General features: G+C 39.2%; 1 protein-coding gene across 1 annotated transcript in view; it reads right to left on the bottom strand.

Moving 5' to 3' along the window:
• LOC125230965 (protein NDNF-like) overlaps positions 1-14935 on the bottom strand; it is a 117539-nt gene that overhangs the window by 50804 nt on the left and 51800 nt on the right. The window contains exons 3-4 of the mRNA XM_048136284.1: positions 1576-1685; positions 687-775 (exon numbers count right to left, since the gene is read on the bottom strand). Coding sequence (XP_047992241.1) covers positions 687-775; positions 1576-1685 — 199 coding nt within the window. The remainder of the gene's footprint in view (positions 1-686; positions 776-1575; positions 1686-14935) is intronic.

The following is a 14935-nucleotide window of genomic DNA, read 5'->3' as shown; positions in this document are numbered from 1 at the left end:
TACTTCATTGATTTGGAACAATGCGTTTTACCGGACCGACATCCGACACTATCGGAAGCGTTTATCGGATGTAGGATGTCGGTCCGACATCCGATATCGGATCGGATAATGTGAAAACGGCCTGAAGTAAATTGTATTTGGGGCACTTACATACAAGGAAAATGAAGACCTGGCGATTTTTTTTTCAATTACAATTTTTTAAAGTGCTCGTGGTTTTCCTTAAATGTGCAGTACAATATTTCTTGTTGGCTAATTTATTGATTTGGGTTAATTTAAATATAATAGCCAATATAGGGATGGATTTTGGCTACCATTTTTAACCCCCGACGCAAAAACGACGGGGTGTTATAAGTTTGACGTGTCTGTATGTCTGTCTGTCTGTCTGTCTGTGAGTGTCTGTCTGTGGCATCGTAGCCCACGAACGCCTGAAGCGATTTAGATTTCTTTTTTTTTGTTTGAAAGCTGAGTTAGTCGGGAGTGTTCTTAGCTATATGTTTCATTAATAACGGTTCACAATGGTGGCGGGGGTTTTTTCAAAATTTCAATTTTGTGGTTAGGTTATCGATAGGTACTTTTATAGATGTGATGCTCCAACAGACTATTCGTAAATATAAACTACTCGTAAACTTTATATAGAATTGCAAAAGAAAACATTTTCTATGACAAGAAAATTAACAATTTCTTACCTGTAATACGTATCTCTCGTTCGGAGATACTTTTACTAATAGGGTCGTCATCTGTCGACCAATATATTCTCTCACAAATGTCAGTTGATCTGAAAAAATAAACATTCATTCAGACAAGTGTAAGGTGTACTCGGGTAATTCCGAACGTCAAAAACCGTCGGTAAATTCCGAAATTCATATGATAATCACCCTTGATTCGATAGTAATAAGGGTCCCTTTTCGAAATTTACCGACGGTTTTTGACGTTCGGAATTACCCGAGTACACCTTATGTCAATCTGCAATTTAAGAGTCCGTCTATATGAGATAAGGTACAGCGGGGCAAATCTCGACTGGGGCCAAATGTAGCGCGACCACGGCTAATTGCAACCTGGCCGAAACTTTGGGTAAATGGTAAGTTCAGTGGATACATGTATAAATTGTAGAACTCAACATCATAGTGTAATAATAGAAAAAATGGATGAGAGACAATAAAATTGCCCTCCAGTCGAGACTTGCTCCGCTGTACCTTAGTAAGAAAACGTAAAATTGGTAGTTTTCTACGTCCGTTTTTAGATTCAAAACAGTAGGTACCTACCTACTTAACATATACTAAAATCACGAAAATGTTGCCTGTCAGTTCAATCAGGTAAGCTACTTCGAAAAATGTAAATTTTGAAGACTTCCTAGTTTTTGCGGGTGTAGTTGCCCTTTCTTCGGAATCCTTGTTTAGTACAGGATCCCCTCCGTCTTCACATTTGAAGGTAGGTACCTACTTGTTTCAAATAGAGCATCTTCTTATTTACAAAATCAATTGACGACATCCAGGAAAAATTATTTATGATTTTTTTCTGACGCTCGTTTGAGAAAAACCTATAAGTTTTAGGTTTTTATTGTGAAGAAAAACTTACCGTCCATATTCCCGATGTGGCCCCTAAAAAGGGCCCAGCGTACGTCCCTTGTGCACGGACTGACTGTGACGTACACAGGAGCTGATATCGATGAAGTGTTCAGCTCCAAACTGGAAATAGAAAACGAATGCTTATCATTAATAAGATACGTATATATATGAATCAAATATAAATAAAACAAAAATCTCTAATTAATTTACACAGTATCGTTAAACCAATAAGGATATGGGTTAAATTGTGGCGTAGGCGAGAGGCTGGCAACCTGTCACTGCAATGTCACAGTTTCGTTTTTAACCGCCTTCCAAATCTCAAAGGAAGGGGTTCTCAATTCGTCTGTATTTTTTTTTTGTTTTTTTTTTTTTATTTTTTTTAATGTTTGTTCCTCGATATCTCCGTCGTTACTTGACCGATTTTGAAATTTTTTTTTGATTGAATGTATATGCATACAGATTGGTCCCATTTTTCTCAGGACCCAGTTCTGATGATGGGATCCTGGAGAAATCGAGGGAACTCCTCAAATCTGAAAGGCATACATATGGTGATTTTTGTGTTTTTAAAGGAACAGCAAGCATTTACGTACGGAACAGTGACATTTGGTGCAGTGGAACTCCTGATGATGGTCAGAATGGAACTCCTCAAATCTGAACGGCACACTTATAGTGACTTTGGTATTTTTATAAGAACAGCATGCACTTCCGTCCAGAACAGTGACATTTGGTGCAGTGGAACTGCTGATGATGGTCAGAACGGAACTCCTCACATCTGAACGGCACACTTATAGTGACTTTGGTATTTTTATAAGAACAGCATGCACTTACGTCCAGAACAGTGACATTTGGTGCAGTGGAATCAGTACTTCAGAATCATCCAAATTTCAAAATTGGTTCAGAAATGACGGAGATATCGAATAAAAAAGATTAAAAAATATACAGACGAATTGATAACATAATCCAACATTTGAAAGTATTTATCACCAGAACCCCAAAGGAAGGCGGTTTTTTTTTCTTAAAAATTATCTTTCAACCCCTTATTTGCCAAGTGTGGCATTAAAACTTGAGTAGTTTAATGTGCTCTGCCTACCCCTTCATGGGATACAGGCGTGATTGTATATATGTATGTAATAAGGTTTGTCTCGATACCTATAATACTCGTAAATATATTAATAATATAATATATTGGGGGACAATTTACACAGATCAACCTAGCCCCAAACTAAGCAAAGCTTATACTATGGGTGCTAGGCGACGATATACTTACTTATATAGAAATACATACTTATATACATAGAAAACATGTTGAGATTAGTTGCCAAAGCGGACCCCAGGCTCCCATGAGCCGTGGCAAATGCCGGGATAACGCAAGGAGGATGCATGATACATAGAAAACATCCGTGACTCAGGAAAAAATATCTGTGTTCATCACACAAATAAATACCCTTACCGGGATTCGAACCCGGGACCGTGGCTTAGCAGGCAGGGTCACTACGCGCTAGGCCAGACCGGTAGGTCATTCCTTATTAAAAGAAGCTTTTTTAAAGAGTTCGGTTCGAACATACACTCTTGTACATTAGGATACTTTATTTATAAAAAGATACCTAATGTTAATAAATTTATAGTTTAAAAAACTCTAGAAAAACACGCTTTTATAAATGCACGTAAAAGCCAAAAATAAATTATGGATCGTTCAAGTTGTCTCTATTGCTGGGATGAAGAGTAAACTATGTGCTTTTAATTATAATATTTGATTGTAAAAACGTGTGGCGCTGCAGTCGTGCTGCAAGTCCAGTTAGCGCGCCAATCTGTGTAAACTGCTTCTCGTAATATAGCTTAACTTGATTTCTCAGCAAGTTATACAAAAAGTTTTTCCTGTTACAGCGCCCCACGCTTTTACAATCAAATATTATAATTAAAAGCACATAGTTTACTCTTCATCCCAGCAATAGAGACAACTTGAACGATCCATAATTTATTTTTGGCTTTTACGTGCATTTATAAAAGCGTGTTTTTCTAGAGTTTTTTAAACTATAAATTTATTTTATACTTTTTAGTCGTTAATAATGAAATATATTTAAAATTTAAACAAAAATATTATTTCAAGTAGGCGAATTTCGCAAGCCATTTGTGGCTTAACACGTATTGCTACTTAATAAGAATTAATACCACCTGATGTATAGGTACCAAGTTTATCGCAATAAAGTCATTCATTTAAAAAAATTTCATAGTGCTGCGCTAATTTGAAGATTAATGCAATACAGAACTTAAGGATTTCATCTTACAGAGTAGGAAAAAGACAAAAGGTTGAATTTTCTCAGTCACTCTCTAGTATATTTGCGTGGGGTTGAACCTGGATATGGAACGTGGACGCGACAGTTTGCTAAGCAACTAAAAGACTGATAGTGGCTCTGGGATCTGTAGACCTTCGCGACGTGCTTAGCAGTGGCGTGGCGTGAAATTTTTCGTTGATAAAGCCCTTATTTTTGCTCTTAAGGGTCACAAGAAAGCCCTAACCCAACTTATTTTAAATATTCATATTCATATTCATATTCATTTATTCAATGCAACCATGGTATTTTACAGAGGTGTTTACAGATTGTAGGTACAAACATGGACCCCACTAGGGTGTAGCATTTTTACATATATTATAAATAGTACAACAAAACAAAAACAACATGCACTTACAGCTAAGTTTGGTCTCCTAGGAAGTCATGCAAGGAATATGGGCACAAATTCAGTAGATAGGACTTTAGTTTGTTTACAAAAATATTGTATTTTCTCTCGCTTAATATATTTTGAGGAATTTTATTAAAAATCGTCATAGCCATTGCATGAGGTCCTTTATTGAACATTTGCAGCGTAGCAGGGACATTCATAAAGACTCTATTTCGTTGGCGCAGGTTATACGTTTCTGAACTATGGTATTTATATTCTTCGAATAGATTAACGTTTTTTTTTAACAAATTTGCAGGTTTCTAAAATATATAAGGCTGTCAGCGTTAAAATCTTTAGATTAGGGAAGTGAGGCTTGCAACTTTCCTCATCGTTTATATTTACAAGTTCTCTTATACATTTCTTTTGTAAGATAAAGAGGTCTTTAGTATTAACACTATTTCCCCACAGTATTATTCCATATTGCAGCCACGCCTGCGCAAAGGCATGATAAGCACACACTGCGGTTTTTAAGTTTGTGGTCAATTTTATTTGTCGGAGGGCGTATGAAAAGCTTGAAAGTTTGCCAGCAATTTTTTCAATGTGCGCTTTCCAGTTTATGTGTTCATCTATTTCTACGCCGAGTAATGAGCAAGTGTTTTTCAGTTCTAATTTGTTATTTTGGTAGTGATAGTCAATTTGTAATTCTGCTTTTTGATGAGGTCTAAATTGTATTAAGTTAGTTTTTTGTAGGTTAATTTTTAAATTGTGGTCTTCCAGCCAGGTCAAAACTGTATTAAAGATATTGTCTAAGGTATTTGTGGCTTCATTACTGTATTCGCATGGGAATGTTATTGATATATCGTCTGCATACATGAGACATTTCATATCGTACGTTTTTAATATTTTTGGCAAGTCATTAATATAAATAATAAATAAAATACATCCTAAAACGCTTCCCTGCGGGATAGAGCATGTCACGAGTGTCGCGGGAGAGCGGATTTTAGTTAATGTTTTTATTTTGTCATCAAAGTAGTCTATTTCAACAATTTGTTGACGGTTCTCGAGATATGACCTAAACCAATTTTGCGCTATGCCGCGGACTCCTATTCCGTAGAGCTTATTCAGGAGGATGTTGTGTTGGACGCGATCATATGCTTTACTCATGTCTAATAGTAATCCAAATGCGTATTTCTTATTTGTTAATATTGTCAAAGCGTTTTGTATAAATTCGTAAACTGTAAGAGTAGTAGACTTTCCTTTTCTAAATCCAAATTGGCATTCATCAAAAAGGTTAAATTTGTCACAGAAAGAGGTAAGACGTTTCGCCATTATCATTTCATATATTTTTGAAAAAGTGCTAAGTAGTGCAATTGGACGGTAGTTTTCGGGGTCGGTGGGATTTCCTTTTTTCAATATTGGTTTTCTAAGCGCGATTTTTATTACATTGATCTTTCTTTTATGCGGGGGGCTTCGCCCCCCGAGCCCCCCTTTCTTTGCTCTTAAGGGTCACAAGAAAACCCTAACCCAACTTATTTTAAATATTACGTTGATCTTCTTTTATGCGGGGGGCTTTGCCCCCCGAGCCCCCCTTACTTTTGCTCTTAAGGGTCACAAGAAAACCCTAACCCAACTTATTTTAAATACTACGTTGATTTTCCTTTTATGCGGGGGGCTTCGCCCCCCCGAGCCCTCCTTTTGTTTATATACTCTTGAGGGTCACAAGAAAACCCTAAACCAACTTATTTTGAATACTACGTTGATTTTCCTTTTATGCGGGGGGCTTCGCCCCCCCGAGCCCTCCTTTTGTTTATATACTCTTGAGGGTCACAAGAAAACCCTAAACCAACTTATTTTGAATACTACTTTTTTTTTGCGGGGGCTTCGCCCCCCAAAACCCCCTTAGTTTTATTCTTAAGGGTCACAAGAAAACCCTAACCCAACTTATTTTAAATATTACGTTGATCTTCTTTTATGCGGGGGCTTTGCCCCCCGAGCCCCCCTTACTTTTGCTCTTAAGGGTCACAAGAAAACCCTAACCCAACTTATTTTAAATACTACGTTGATCTTCCTTTTATGCTTCGCCCCCCCGAGCCCCCCTTTTGTTTATATACTCTTGAGGGTCACAAGAAAACCCTAAACCAACTTATTTTGAATACTACTTTTTTTTTTTTTTTTTTTTTTTTTTGCGGGGGGCTTCGCCCCCCAAACCCCCCTTAGTTTTATTCTTAAGGGTCACAAGAAAACCCTAACCCAACTTATTTTACATACTACGATGATCCTTTTTTTTGCGGGGGCTTCGCCCCCCGAGCCCCCCTTTCTTTGCTCTTAAGGGTAACAAGAAAACCCTCACCCAACTTATTTTAAATATTACGTTGATCTTTCTTTTATGCGGGGGGGGGGCTTCGCCCCCCGAGTCCCCTTACTTTTGCTCTTAAGGGTCACAAGAAAACCCTAACCCAACTTATTTTAAATACTACGTTGATCTTCCTTTTATGCGGGGGCTTCGCCCCCCCGACCCCCCTTTTGTTTATATACTCTTGAGGGTCACAAGAAAACCCTAAACCAACTTATTTTGAATACTACTTTTTTTTTTGCGGGGGCTTCGCCCCCCAAACCCCCCTTAGTTTTATTCTTAAGGGTCACAAGAAAACCCTAACCCAACTTATTTTACATACTACGATGATCCTTTTTTTTGCGGGCCCCCGAGCCCCCCTTTCTTTGCTCTTAAGGGTAACAAGAAAACCCTTACCCAACTTATTTTAAATATAACGTTGATCTTTCTTTAATGCGGGGGCTTCGCCCCGAGCCCCCCTTACTTTTGCACGTAAGGGTCACAAGAAAACCCTAACCTAATTTATTGTAAATACTACGTTGATCTTCATTTTATGCGGGGGGCTTCGCCCCCCCGAGCCCCCCTTTTGTTTATATACTCTTGAGGGTCTCAAGAAAACCCTAAACCAACTTATTTTGAATACTACTTTTTTTTTGCGGGGGGTTTCGTCCCCCAAACCCCCCTTAGTTTTATTCTTAAGGGTCACAAGAAAACCCTAACCCAACTTATTTTACATACTACGATGATCCTTTTTTTTGCGGGTCTTTCTTTTATGCCCCCCTTACTTTTGCACGTAAGGGTCACAAGAAAACCCTAACCTAATTTATTGTAAATATTACGTTGATCTTTTTTTTATGCGGGGGGCTTCGCCCACCGAGCCCCCCTTACTTTTGCTCTTAAGGGTCACAAGCCCTAACCCAACTTATTTTAAATATTACATTCATCTTTCTTTTATGCGCGGGGCTTCGCCGGCCGAGCCCCCCTTTCTTTGCTCTTAAAGGTCACAAGAAAAACCTAACCCAACTTATTTTAAATATTACGTTGATCTTTCTTTTATGCGGGGGGCTTCGCCCCCCGAGCCCCCCTTTTGTTTATTTACTCTTGAGGGTCACAAGAAAACCCTAAACCAACTTATTTTGAATACTACGTTGATATTTTTTTTGCGGGGGGCTTCGCCCCCCGAACCCCCCTTAGTTTTGTTCTTCAAGGTCACAAGAAAACCCTAACCCAACTTATTTTACATACTACGTTGATATTTTTTTTGCGAGAGGCTTCGCCCCCCGAACCCCCCTTAGTTTTATTCTTAAGGGTCACAAGAAAACCCTAACCCAACTTATTTTACATATTACGATGATCGATTTTTTTGCGGGGGCTTCGCCCCCCGAGCCCCCCTTTATTTGCTCTTAAGGGTCACAAGAAAACCCTAACCCAACTTATTTTACATATTACGTTAATCTTTCTTTTATGCGGGGGGCTTCGCCCCCCGAGCCCCCCTTACTTTTGCACTTAAGGGTCACAAGAAAACCCTAACCCAACTTATTTTAAATACTACGTTGATCTTTCTTTTAGCCCCCCTTTTGTTTATTTACTCTTGAGGGTCACAAGAAAACCCTAAACCAACTTATTTTGAATACTACGTTGATATTTTTTTCGAACCCCCCTTAGTTTTGTTCTTCAAGGTCACAAGAAAACCCTAACCCAACTTATTTTACATACTACGTTGATCCTTTTTTTTGCGGGGGGCTTCTCCCCCCGAGCCCCCCTTTATTTGCTCATAGGGGTCACAAGAAAACCCTAACCCAACTTATTTTAAATATTACGTTGATCTTTTTTTATGCGAGCCCCCCTTACTTTTGCTCTTAAGGGTCACAAGAAAACCCTAACCCAACTTATTTTAAATACGACGTCGATCTTTCTTTTATGCGGGGGGCTTCGCCCCCCGAGCCCCCCTTGTATTTATTTACTCTTGAGGGTCACAAGAAAACCCTAAACCAACTTATTTTGAATACTACGTTGATTTTTTTTTGCGGGGGGCTTCGCCCCCCGAACCCCCCTTAGTTTTGTTCTTCAGGGTCACAAGAAAACCCTAACCCAACTTATTTTACATACTACGATGATCCTTTTTTTTGCGGGGGGCTTCGCCCCCCGAGCCCCCCTTTCTTTGCTCTTAAGGGTCACAAGAAAACCATAACCCAACTTATTTTAAATATTACGTTGATCTTTCTTTTATGAGGGGGGCTTCGCCCCCCGAGCCCCCTTTACTTTTGCACTTAAGGGTCACAAGAAAACCTTTTTTTTTTTTTTTGTTGACCCAGGGGGAATCCGTTATGGATCCCACTGGCCCGGGAGAAGCCAGTGGGTATGTCGGACTCTCACCGACTAAACCCCCTGGGGTGTTCCGCCGCTCGCTTTGTGGACGGGGTTTCGGGCACTTGTTTTAGGCCTCCGATACCCCGTCAGCGTTGCCCTTGCGGGCCCGTCTTTTCAGACTCCTCTAGAAGTCACCTCCGCTGAAGGCCCTCGGAACACTAGAGGGCCTTCCAGCCCGAACCTCTTCAGGCGGGCGATGGGGCTCCCGACCCATCACCCGCAGGTTCCCGCTATGGTGGCATGAGACGAGCCGCGTAGGCTCTTCGCCGCCTAGCTGGTCTGCGTCGGCGCTGAGGGAGCGAATTTTCATCGTCCTCGTGCGATCGCTCCGCGGCCTCCTTCTGCGTCAAGACGGTGACGCTAAAGGTGGCCACTGCCGCCCAAAGGTCACAAGAAAACCCTAACCCAACTTATTTTAAATACTACGTTGATCTTTCTTTTATGCGGGGTGCTTCCCCCCCCCGAGCCCCCCGTTTGTTTATTTACTCTTGAGGGTCACAAGAAAACCCTAAACCAACTTATTTTGAATACTACGTTGGTTTTTTTTTGCGGGGGGTTTGGCCCCCCGAACCCCCCTTAGTTTTGTTCTTCAGGGTCACAAGAAAACCCTAATCCAACTTATTTTACATACTACGTTGATCCTTTTTTTTGCGGGGGCTTCGCCCCCCGAGCCCCCCTTTATTTGCTCGTAAAGGTCACAAGAAAACCCTAACCTAACTTATTTTAAATATTACGTTGATCTTTCTTTTATGCGGGGGGCTTCGCCCCCCGAGCTCCCCTTACTTTTGCTCTTAAGGGTCACAAGAAAACCCTAGCCCAACTTATTTTAAAAATTACATTGATCTTCCTTTTATGCCGGGGGCTTCGCCCCCCGAGGCCCCCTTTCTTTTCTCTTAAGGGTCACAAGAAAACCTTAACCCAACTTATTTTAAATATTACATTGACCATTTTTTTATGCGGGGGGCTTCGCCCCCCGAGCCCCCCTTTCTTTGCTCTTAAGGGTCACAAGAAAACCCTAACCCAACTTATTTTAAATACTACGTTGATCTTTCTTTTATGCGGGGGTCTTCGCCCCCCGAACCCCCTTTAGTTTTGCTCTTAAGGGTCACAAGAAAACCCTAACCCAACTTATTTTACATACTTTGTTGATCCTTTTTTTTGCGATGCCATGCCATGCCATCATGGAATGCCAGTGCCAATTTTCGGGCTTCATTATCAGACCTTGAAACCTAGTCGTGGTCATTCATTATAAGACTTTTCTAAGAAACCAGAAAATAGCTATGATACGAAGTTCCATCATGTAGTTCCAGTTCATTTCTTCCGGCTCCATCATCAGACATTGAAACCTAATCGTAGTCAAAGTTCATTACAATACTTTTCTAAGAAACCCAAAAACAGCTATGATACGATGTTCCATCATGTAGTTCCAGGTCATATCTTCCAGCTTCATCATCAGACCTTGAAACCTAATCGTAGTCAAAGTTCATTACAAGACTTTTCTAAGAAACCCAAAAACTGCTATGATACGATGGTCCATCATGTAGTTCCAGTTCATATCTTCCGGCTCCATCATCAGACCTTGAAACCTAATCGTAGTCAAAGTTTATTACAAGACTTTTCTAAGAAACCCAAAAACAGCTATGTTACGATGTTCCATCATGTAGTTCCAGTTCATATCTTCCGGCTCCATCATCAGACCTTGAAACCTAATCGTAGTCAAAGTTTATTACAAGACTTTTCTAAGAAACCCAAAAACAGCTATGTTACGATGTTCCATCATGTAGTTCCAGTTCATATCTTCCGGCTCCATCATCAGACCTTGAAACTTAATCGTAGTCAAAGTTCATTACAAGACTTTTCTAAGAAACCCAAAAACAGCTATGATATGATGTTCCATCATGTAGTTCCAGTTCATATCTTCCGGCTCCATCATCAGATCAGTTCAACAGTATCATATTATTGTATTGTCATCAGAACTACATACAGCTGCCAATTTTCATTACGCTACGATCCTTGGAAGATGGTTAAATTAGCCTCCGCAGATTCCATTACATAGTTAGTTACATACACGACGACCTAATAAAAGCGTGTTAAAAATAGAATGAAAATTTCAAACCTCGAACCTGTTAGGTAACATAATTTTAAAAGTTTTGTCCCTTTCTCATAAACAAGTAAGTCAACATGATAGAAAGGGACAAAACAATTTTTAATCAGTTCAGTATTTTTTTTTATAAATAAGGGGGTTAGGTGTTAATTTATATTAGGGATGTCACGAATGTCGCATGTGTCACATTCGCGAATGCGAATGCGAATGCGAATATTCAGAATGCGAATGTGCGAATGCGAATGCGAATGCGAATATCGCTGAATTTCATAAAAAACCAAAATAAAAACCAAGCAATCACCAACAACCCGCTAGGTAAAAAATTTAAAATGCTTACTATTGGTCAAAATGCCGAGTACGAACTTCACGCCGTACGAATTTGACCTATCTGCGCATGCGCGAGTCGACAGTCGACAAGTAGCAATTGGAGCGGCCGGCGCGGTCGAGGAACAAGCTGCGACTTGCACACATTCGCATTCGCAAAACATTCGCATCGTTTGAAGCGAATGCGAATGTCAATGCAAATGTTTAAAAGAATGCGAATCATTCGCATATGCGAATGCGAATGCAAATATTCGTAACATCCCTAATTTATATGTGTGTGAACCCACTTAATTTTCACCTTACTGATTTTTGACGTAGCATATATGTTACAGTTCCATTCAGACCACTTTTTGATTGATGAATTTCATTCACTACAACATTTTAATCATGCTTTTACAGCAATGGAGATATTTGAACGAATTGGAAGTTGAAATAAATGCTGACTGCGTAGACAAGATGCCAATTGTTAACGCTTCATAGAAAATCTTACGTTTGATTCGAATCGCACTAATACAGAAGAAATATAGACAGATATAACTTCTCTCATAACCTCCCAAAATTTAAATAATGAGTAAAAACTTTTGAGTTCGCCGGCAATGAAAATATTATATAACTTTTTTCATTCTGCCATGTAATCTTTCGATTTCGTTAGGAAACCGGAGTAATTCCAGTAATTCCAATAAGGCCTAGTGACCCTTCGGGTTGGAAGCTCAGACGGCAGTCTAACTATTTTGGCTCATAATATTGTCTTCGGTTACCGCGATAGTTACTCATGAAATAAAACTATGGAAACGGATTAAATCGCGTATAATGAATTTAAAATACAACCCGACGTTTCGAACTCTTTACAGCGTTCGTGGTCAACGGGTGACTGCGGCAAATGCCGGAATAACGCAAGGATGATGGACGTAATCTTTCGATTCCAACGAATGGAGTCTCTACGACGCTCAATTTACTAATCCACAAATAAATAAAAATTATAGGACATTCTTACACAGATTGACTGAGTCCCACGGTAAGCTCATGAAGGCTTGTGTTGTGGGTACTCAGACAACGATATATATAATATACAAATACTTATATACATAGAAAACATCCATGACTCAGGAACAAATATCTGTGCTCATCACACAAATAAATGCGCTTACCGGGATTCGAACCCGGGACCGCGGCGTAGCAGGCAGGGTCACTACGCGCTAGGCCAGACCGGTCGTCATAACCGGTGTCTGTGTCTTCAACTATCTAGCTACTACAACACTCTTGGCATCTTGTCTACGCGCCTCTCTTTATTTATAGCTTCCGATACGGATTATTGATGAATCGACTAAAAGCTGGAAATGAAGATATTTTCGGCCCATTACCACGAACAAAATAACGTTGCCGTGAAAAATGCGTAAAGACAAATACCATGTAAAAGAAACGTTGGAAGTTCCAGAAAATATTTTTTTCTCAAACATGCAATGAAATATTGTCTTTACGTTCCTTAAAATGGGCTGGGAAGTATCGCTTTTTGGGCGCAACAACTCGAGAGGACTGTAAAGGGATTTCATATTATTTTTTAGGCCTAGGCCTGCAAAGTAACTTTTTTTTATAAAATATTGTCCTTTAGAGCATTTTTTTTATTTCATTGTATGTTTGAGAAAAGCACTATACATGCCTCGGCGTGAAAACGGATTCCCGGCCTCGTATCCCTATCCGGCCTCGCTCGCACGCTCGCTCAGCCGTATATACCCACTTGGCCGGAAATCCTCATTTTCCCGGCCTCTGATGTAATGTACTATTCTGTTCTCAGGCCGGAAAGCGTTGAATTTCGGACCGCTCCGCTGAACGAACTTGCCGTCGAACAGAAAAATAGTATTCACACCTTGGCCCCAGATGACATGTTTGTTGTCCTCTGCTCCGACTTGGCTGACAATTACATGATCTGAGACATTTCTTACTTTACTGGCCAAGGTATTTAATGTACTAATTTTCGAATTTAACAAATAGCTATACATACCTATACACTGTGTTTTTATTGAATTCTGTTAACTTTAAGGGAAGGTTCTTTAGATCAAATACAAATAATTTCTCCAAGAAACTTGCGTCTTAACTCTTACGGTTATTGAGTTATTAAAAAAATAAAGATAATAACTGAACGCGTGTGTGACAGCCTTTACCAATTCCTAATGTTATTTGTTTTAAAATGTGCCGTCAATCACTTGAATGTTATTCTTAAGGATCTCTCACAATAATAAAATCATTTATGTGTGAAAATGATGAAAAAATTTTTTTTTACGAATTTAACTAAAATGATATACAGGGCGGTTCCTGATAATGAACTTAACGACGTGTGCAATTTATCGGAAAACAAAAAAAAAACACGGTGTATATTATGTATACAACTCACTTGAAAACCTATCAAGGGACAATATAACGCTACATTAAACCAGTCCCAAATAAAGGGACACCAGAGTTAAGCATTCCAGTTCACTTGCAAAAGAAAACAAAAAGAGTTCCCTTCAAAACCAGGATATTTCGTCTTCGACCCTTATCATCGAAGGGTTTCGAATTATTGGAAAAGTTATTGTACCTTTGTGTATTTTTACATACAGCGTGTTTATTTTGTTACCTGCAATAATTCACAGGGCGAATATATATCCTCGTGGCGCCCAATGTACTTTCTAAAGTACATAATGGTTTCAATGGAATTTTAACTTTCATGTAAACAAATAAAACATAATTTCTTTTGTTTCTAAAATTTTTCAAAAAAATGAAATTGAATTCAAACTCAAGTACAATAAGAATCAAAATTCCCTAGCAAAATTGTTGTATGGTGGGCGCTACGAGGATATTATTTAGTTAGCTTTTTGTTAGAAAGAGACAAAAAGCAGCCTATTTCACTCTTCCTTCCCCCTCAATTTTTTCAATTTGAAAAATCACGACAATTCGTCGCTCCGTTTTGCCGTGAAAGACGGACAAACAAACAGACACACACACTTTCCCATTTACAATATTAGTATGGTTGTGCCGTTCTCTTGCAAAAAGTCCTTCATTATCGCTTATGCGAAAAGCGTTATTTGATTATAGATACGAGTTAATTAAGTCGTTATGGTAAATATGGTAACTTTTACTTTTTGCCGGCGGCTAATATATTTCCGAGCTCATATAACCCGGCAACCTTCAAATCAAGAGTGAACAGGCATCTTCTGGGCAAGCTCACTCCATCGTAGGCCACGTCTTTTCCTTTGGCTAGTCTGTGGCCAAGAGTGGGCCCAATTTATAAATAAATAAAAAAACTTGACAATGTCACATGTCATAATAGGTTATACTGAGCTACTTTTATTATGGACCAACCTTTGCTGTAACCTCCTCGATCTTCCCGTTGTGCTTAGTCGGTCTATGTAACGATGTCCTAAACTATTTTTTTTTATTATAGCACCAAAAAATACTCTTGTGTAGAAATTACAAACCACAAAAATAAGTTTTTATAAATTCAAAATTTCTGTGTTGGTCACATAGTAAAATCATCTCTTAAATAATTGCTCGTGAATACATAAACAACCTGTATGTCATAGGAAAGGTAAAGTACATAGTGTATAC

The sequence above is a fragment of the Leguminivora glycinivorella genome, chromosome 11, assembly GCF_023078275.1.
Source record: "Leguminivora glycinivorella isolate SPB_JAAS2020 chromosome 11, LegGlyc_1.1, whole genome shotgun sequence".
Classification (NCBI taxonomy): Eukaryota; Metazoa; Arthropoda; class Insecta; order Lepidoptera; family Tortricidae; genus Leguminivora; species Leguminivora glycinivorella.
The sequence above is the reverse complement of the archived record's forward strand: the minus strand, read 5'-3'. Positions and strand labels throughout refer to the sequence as shown.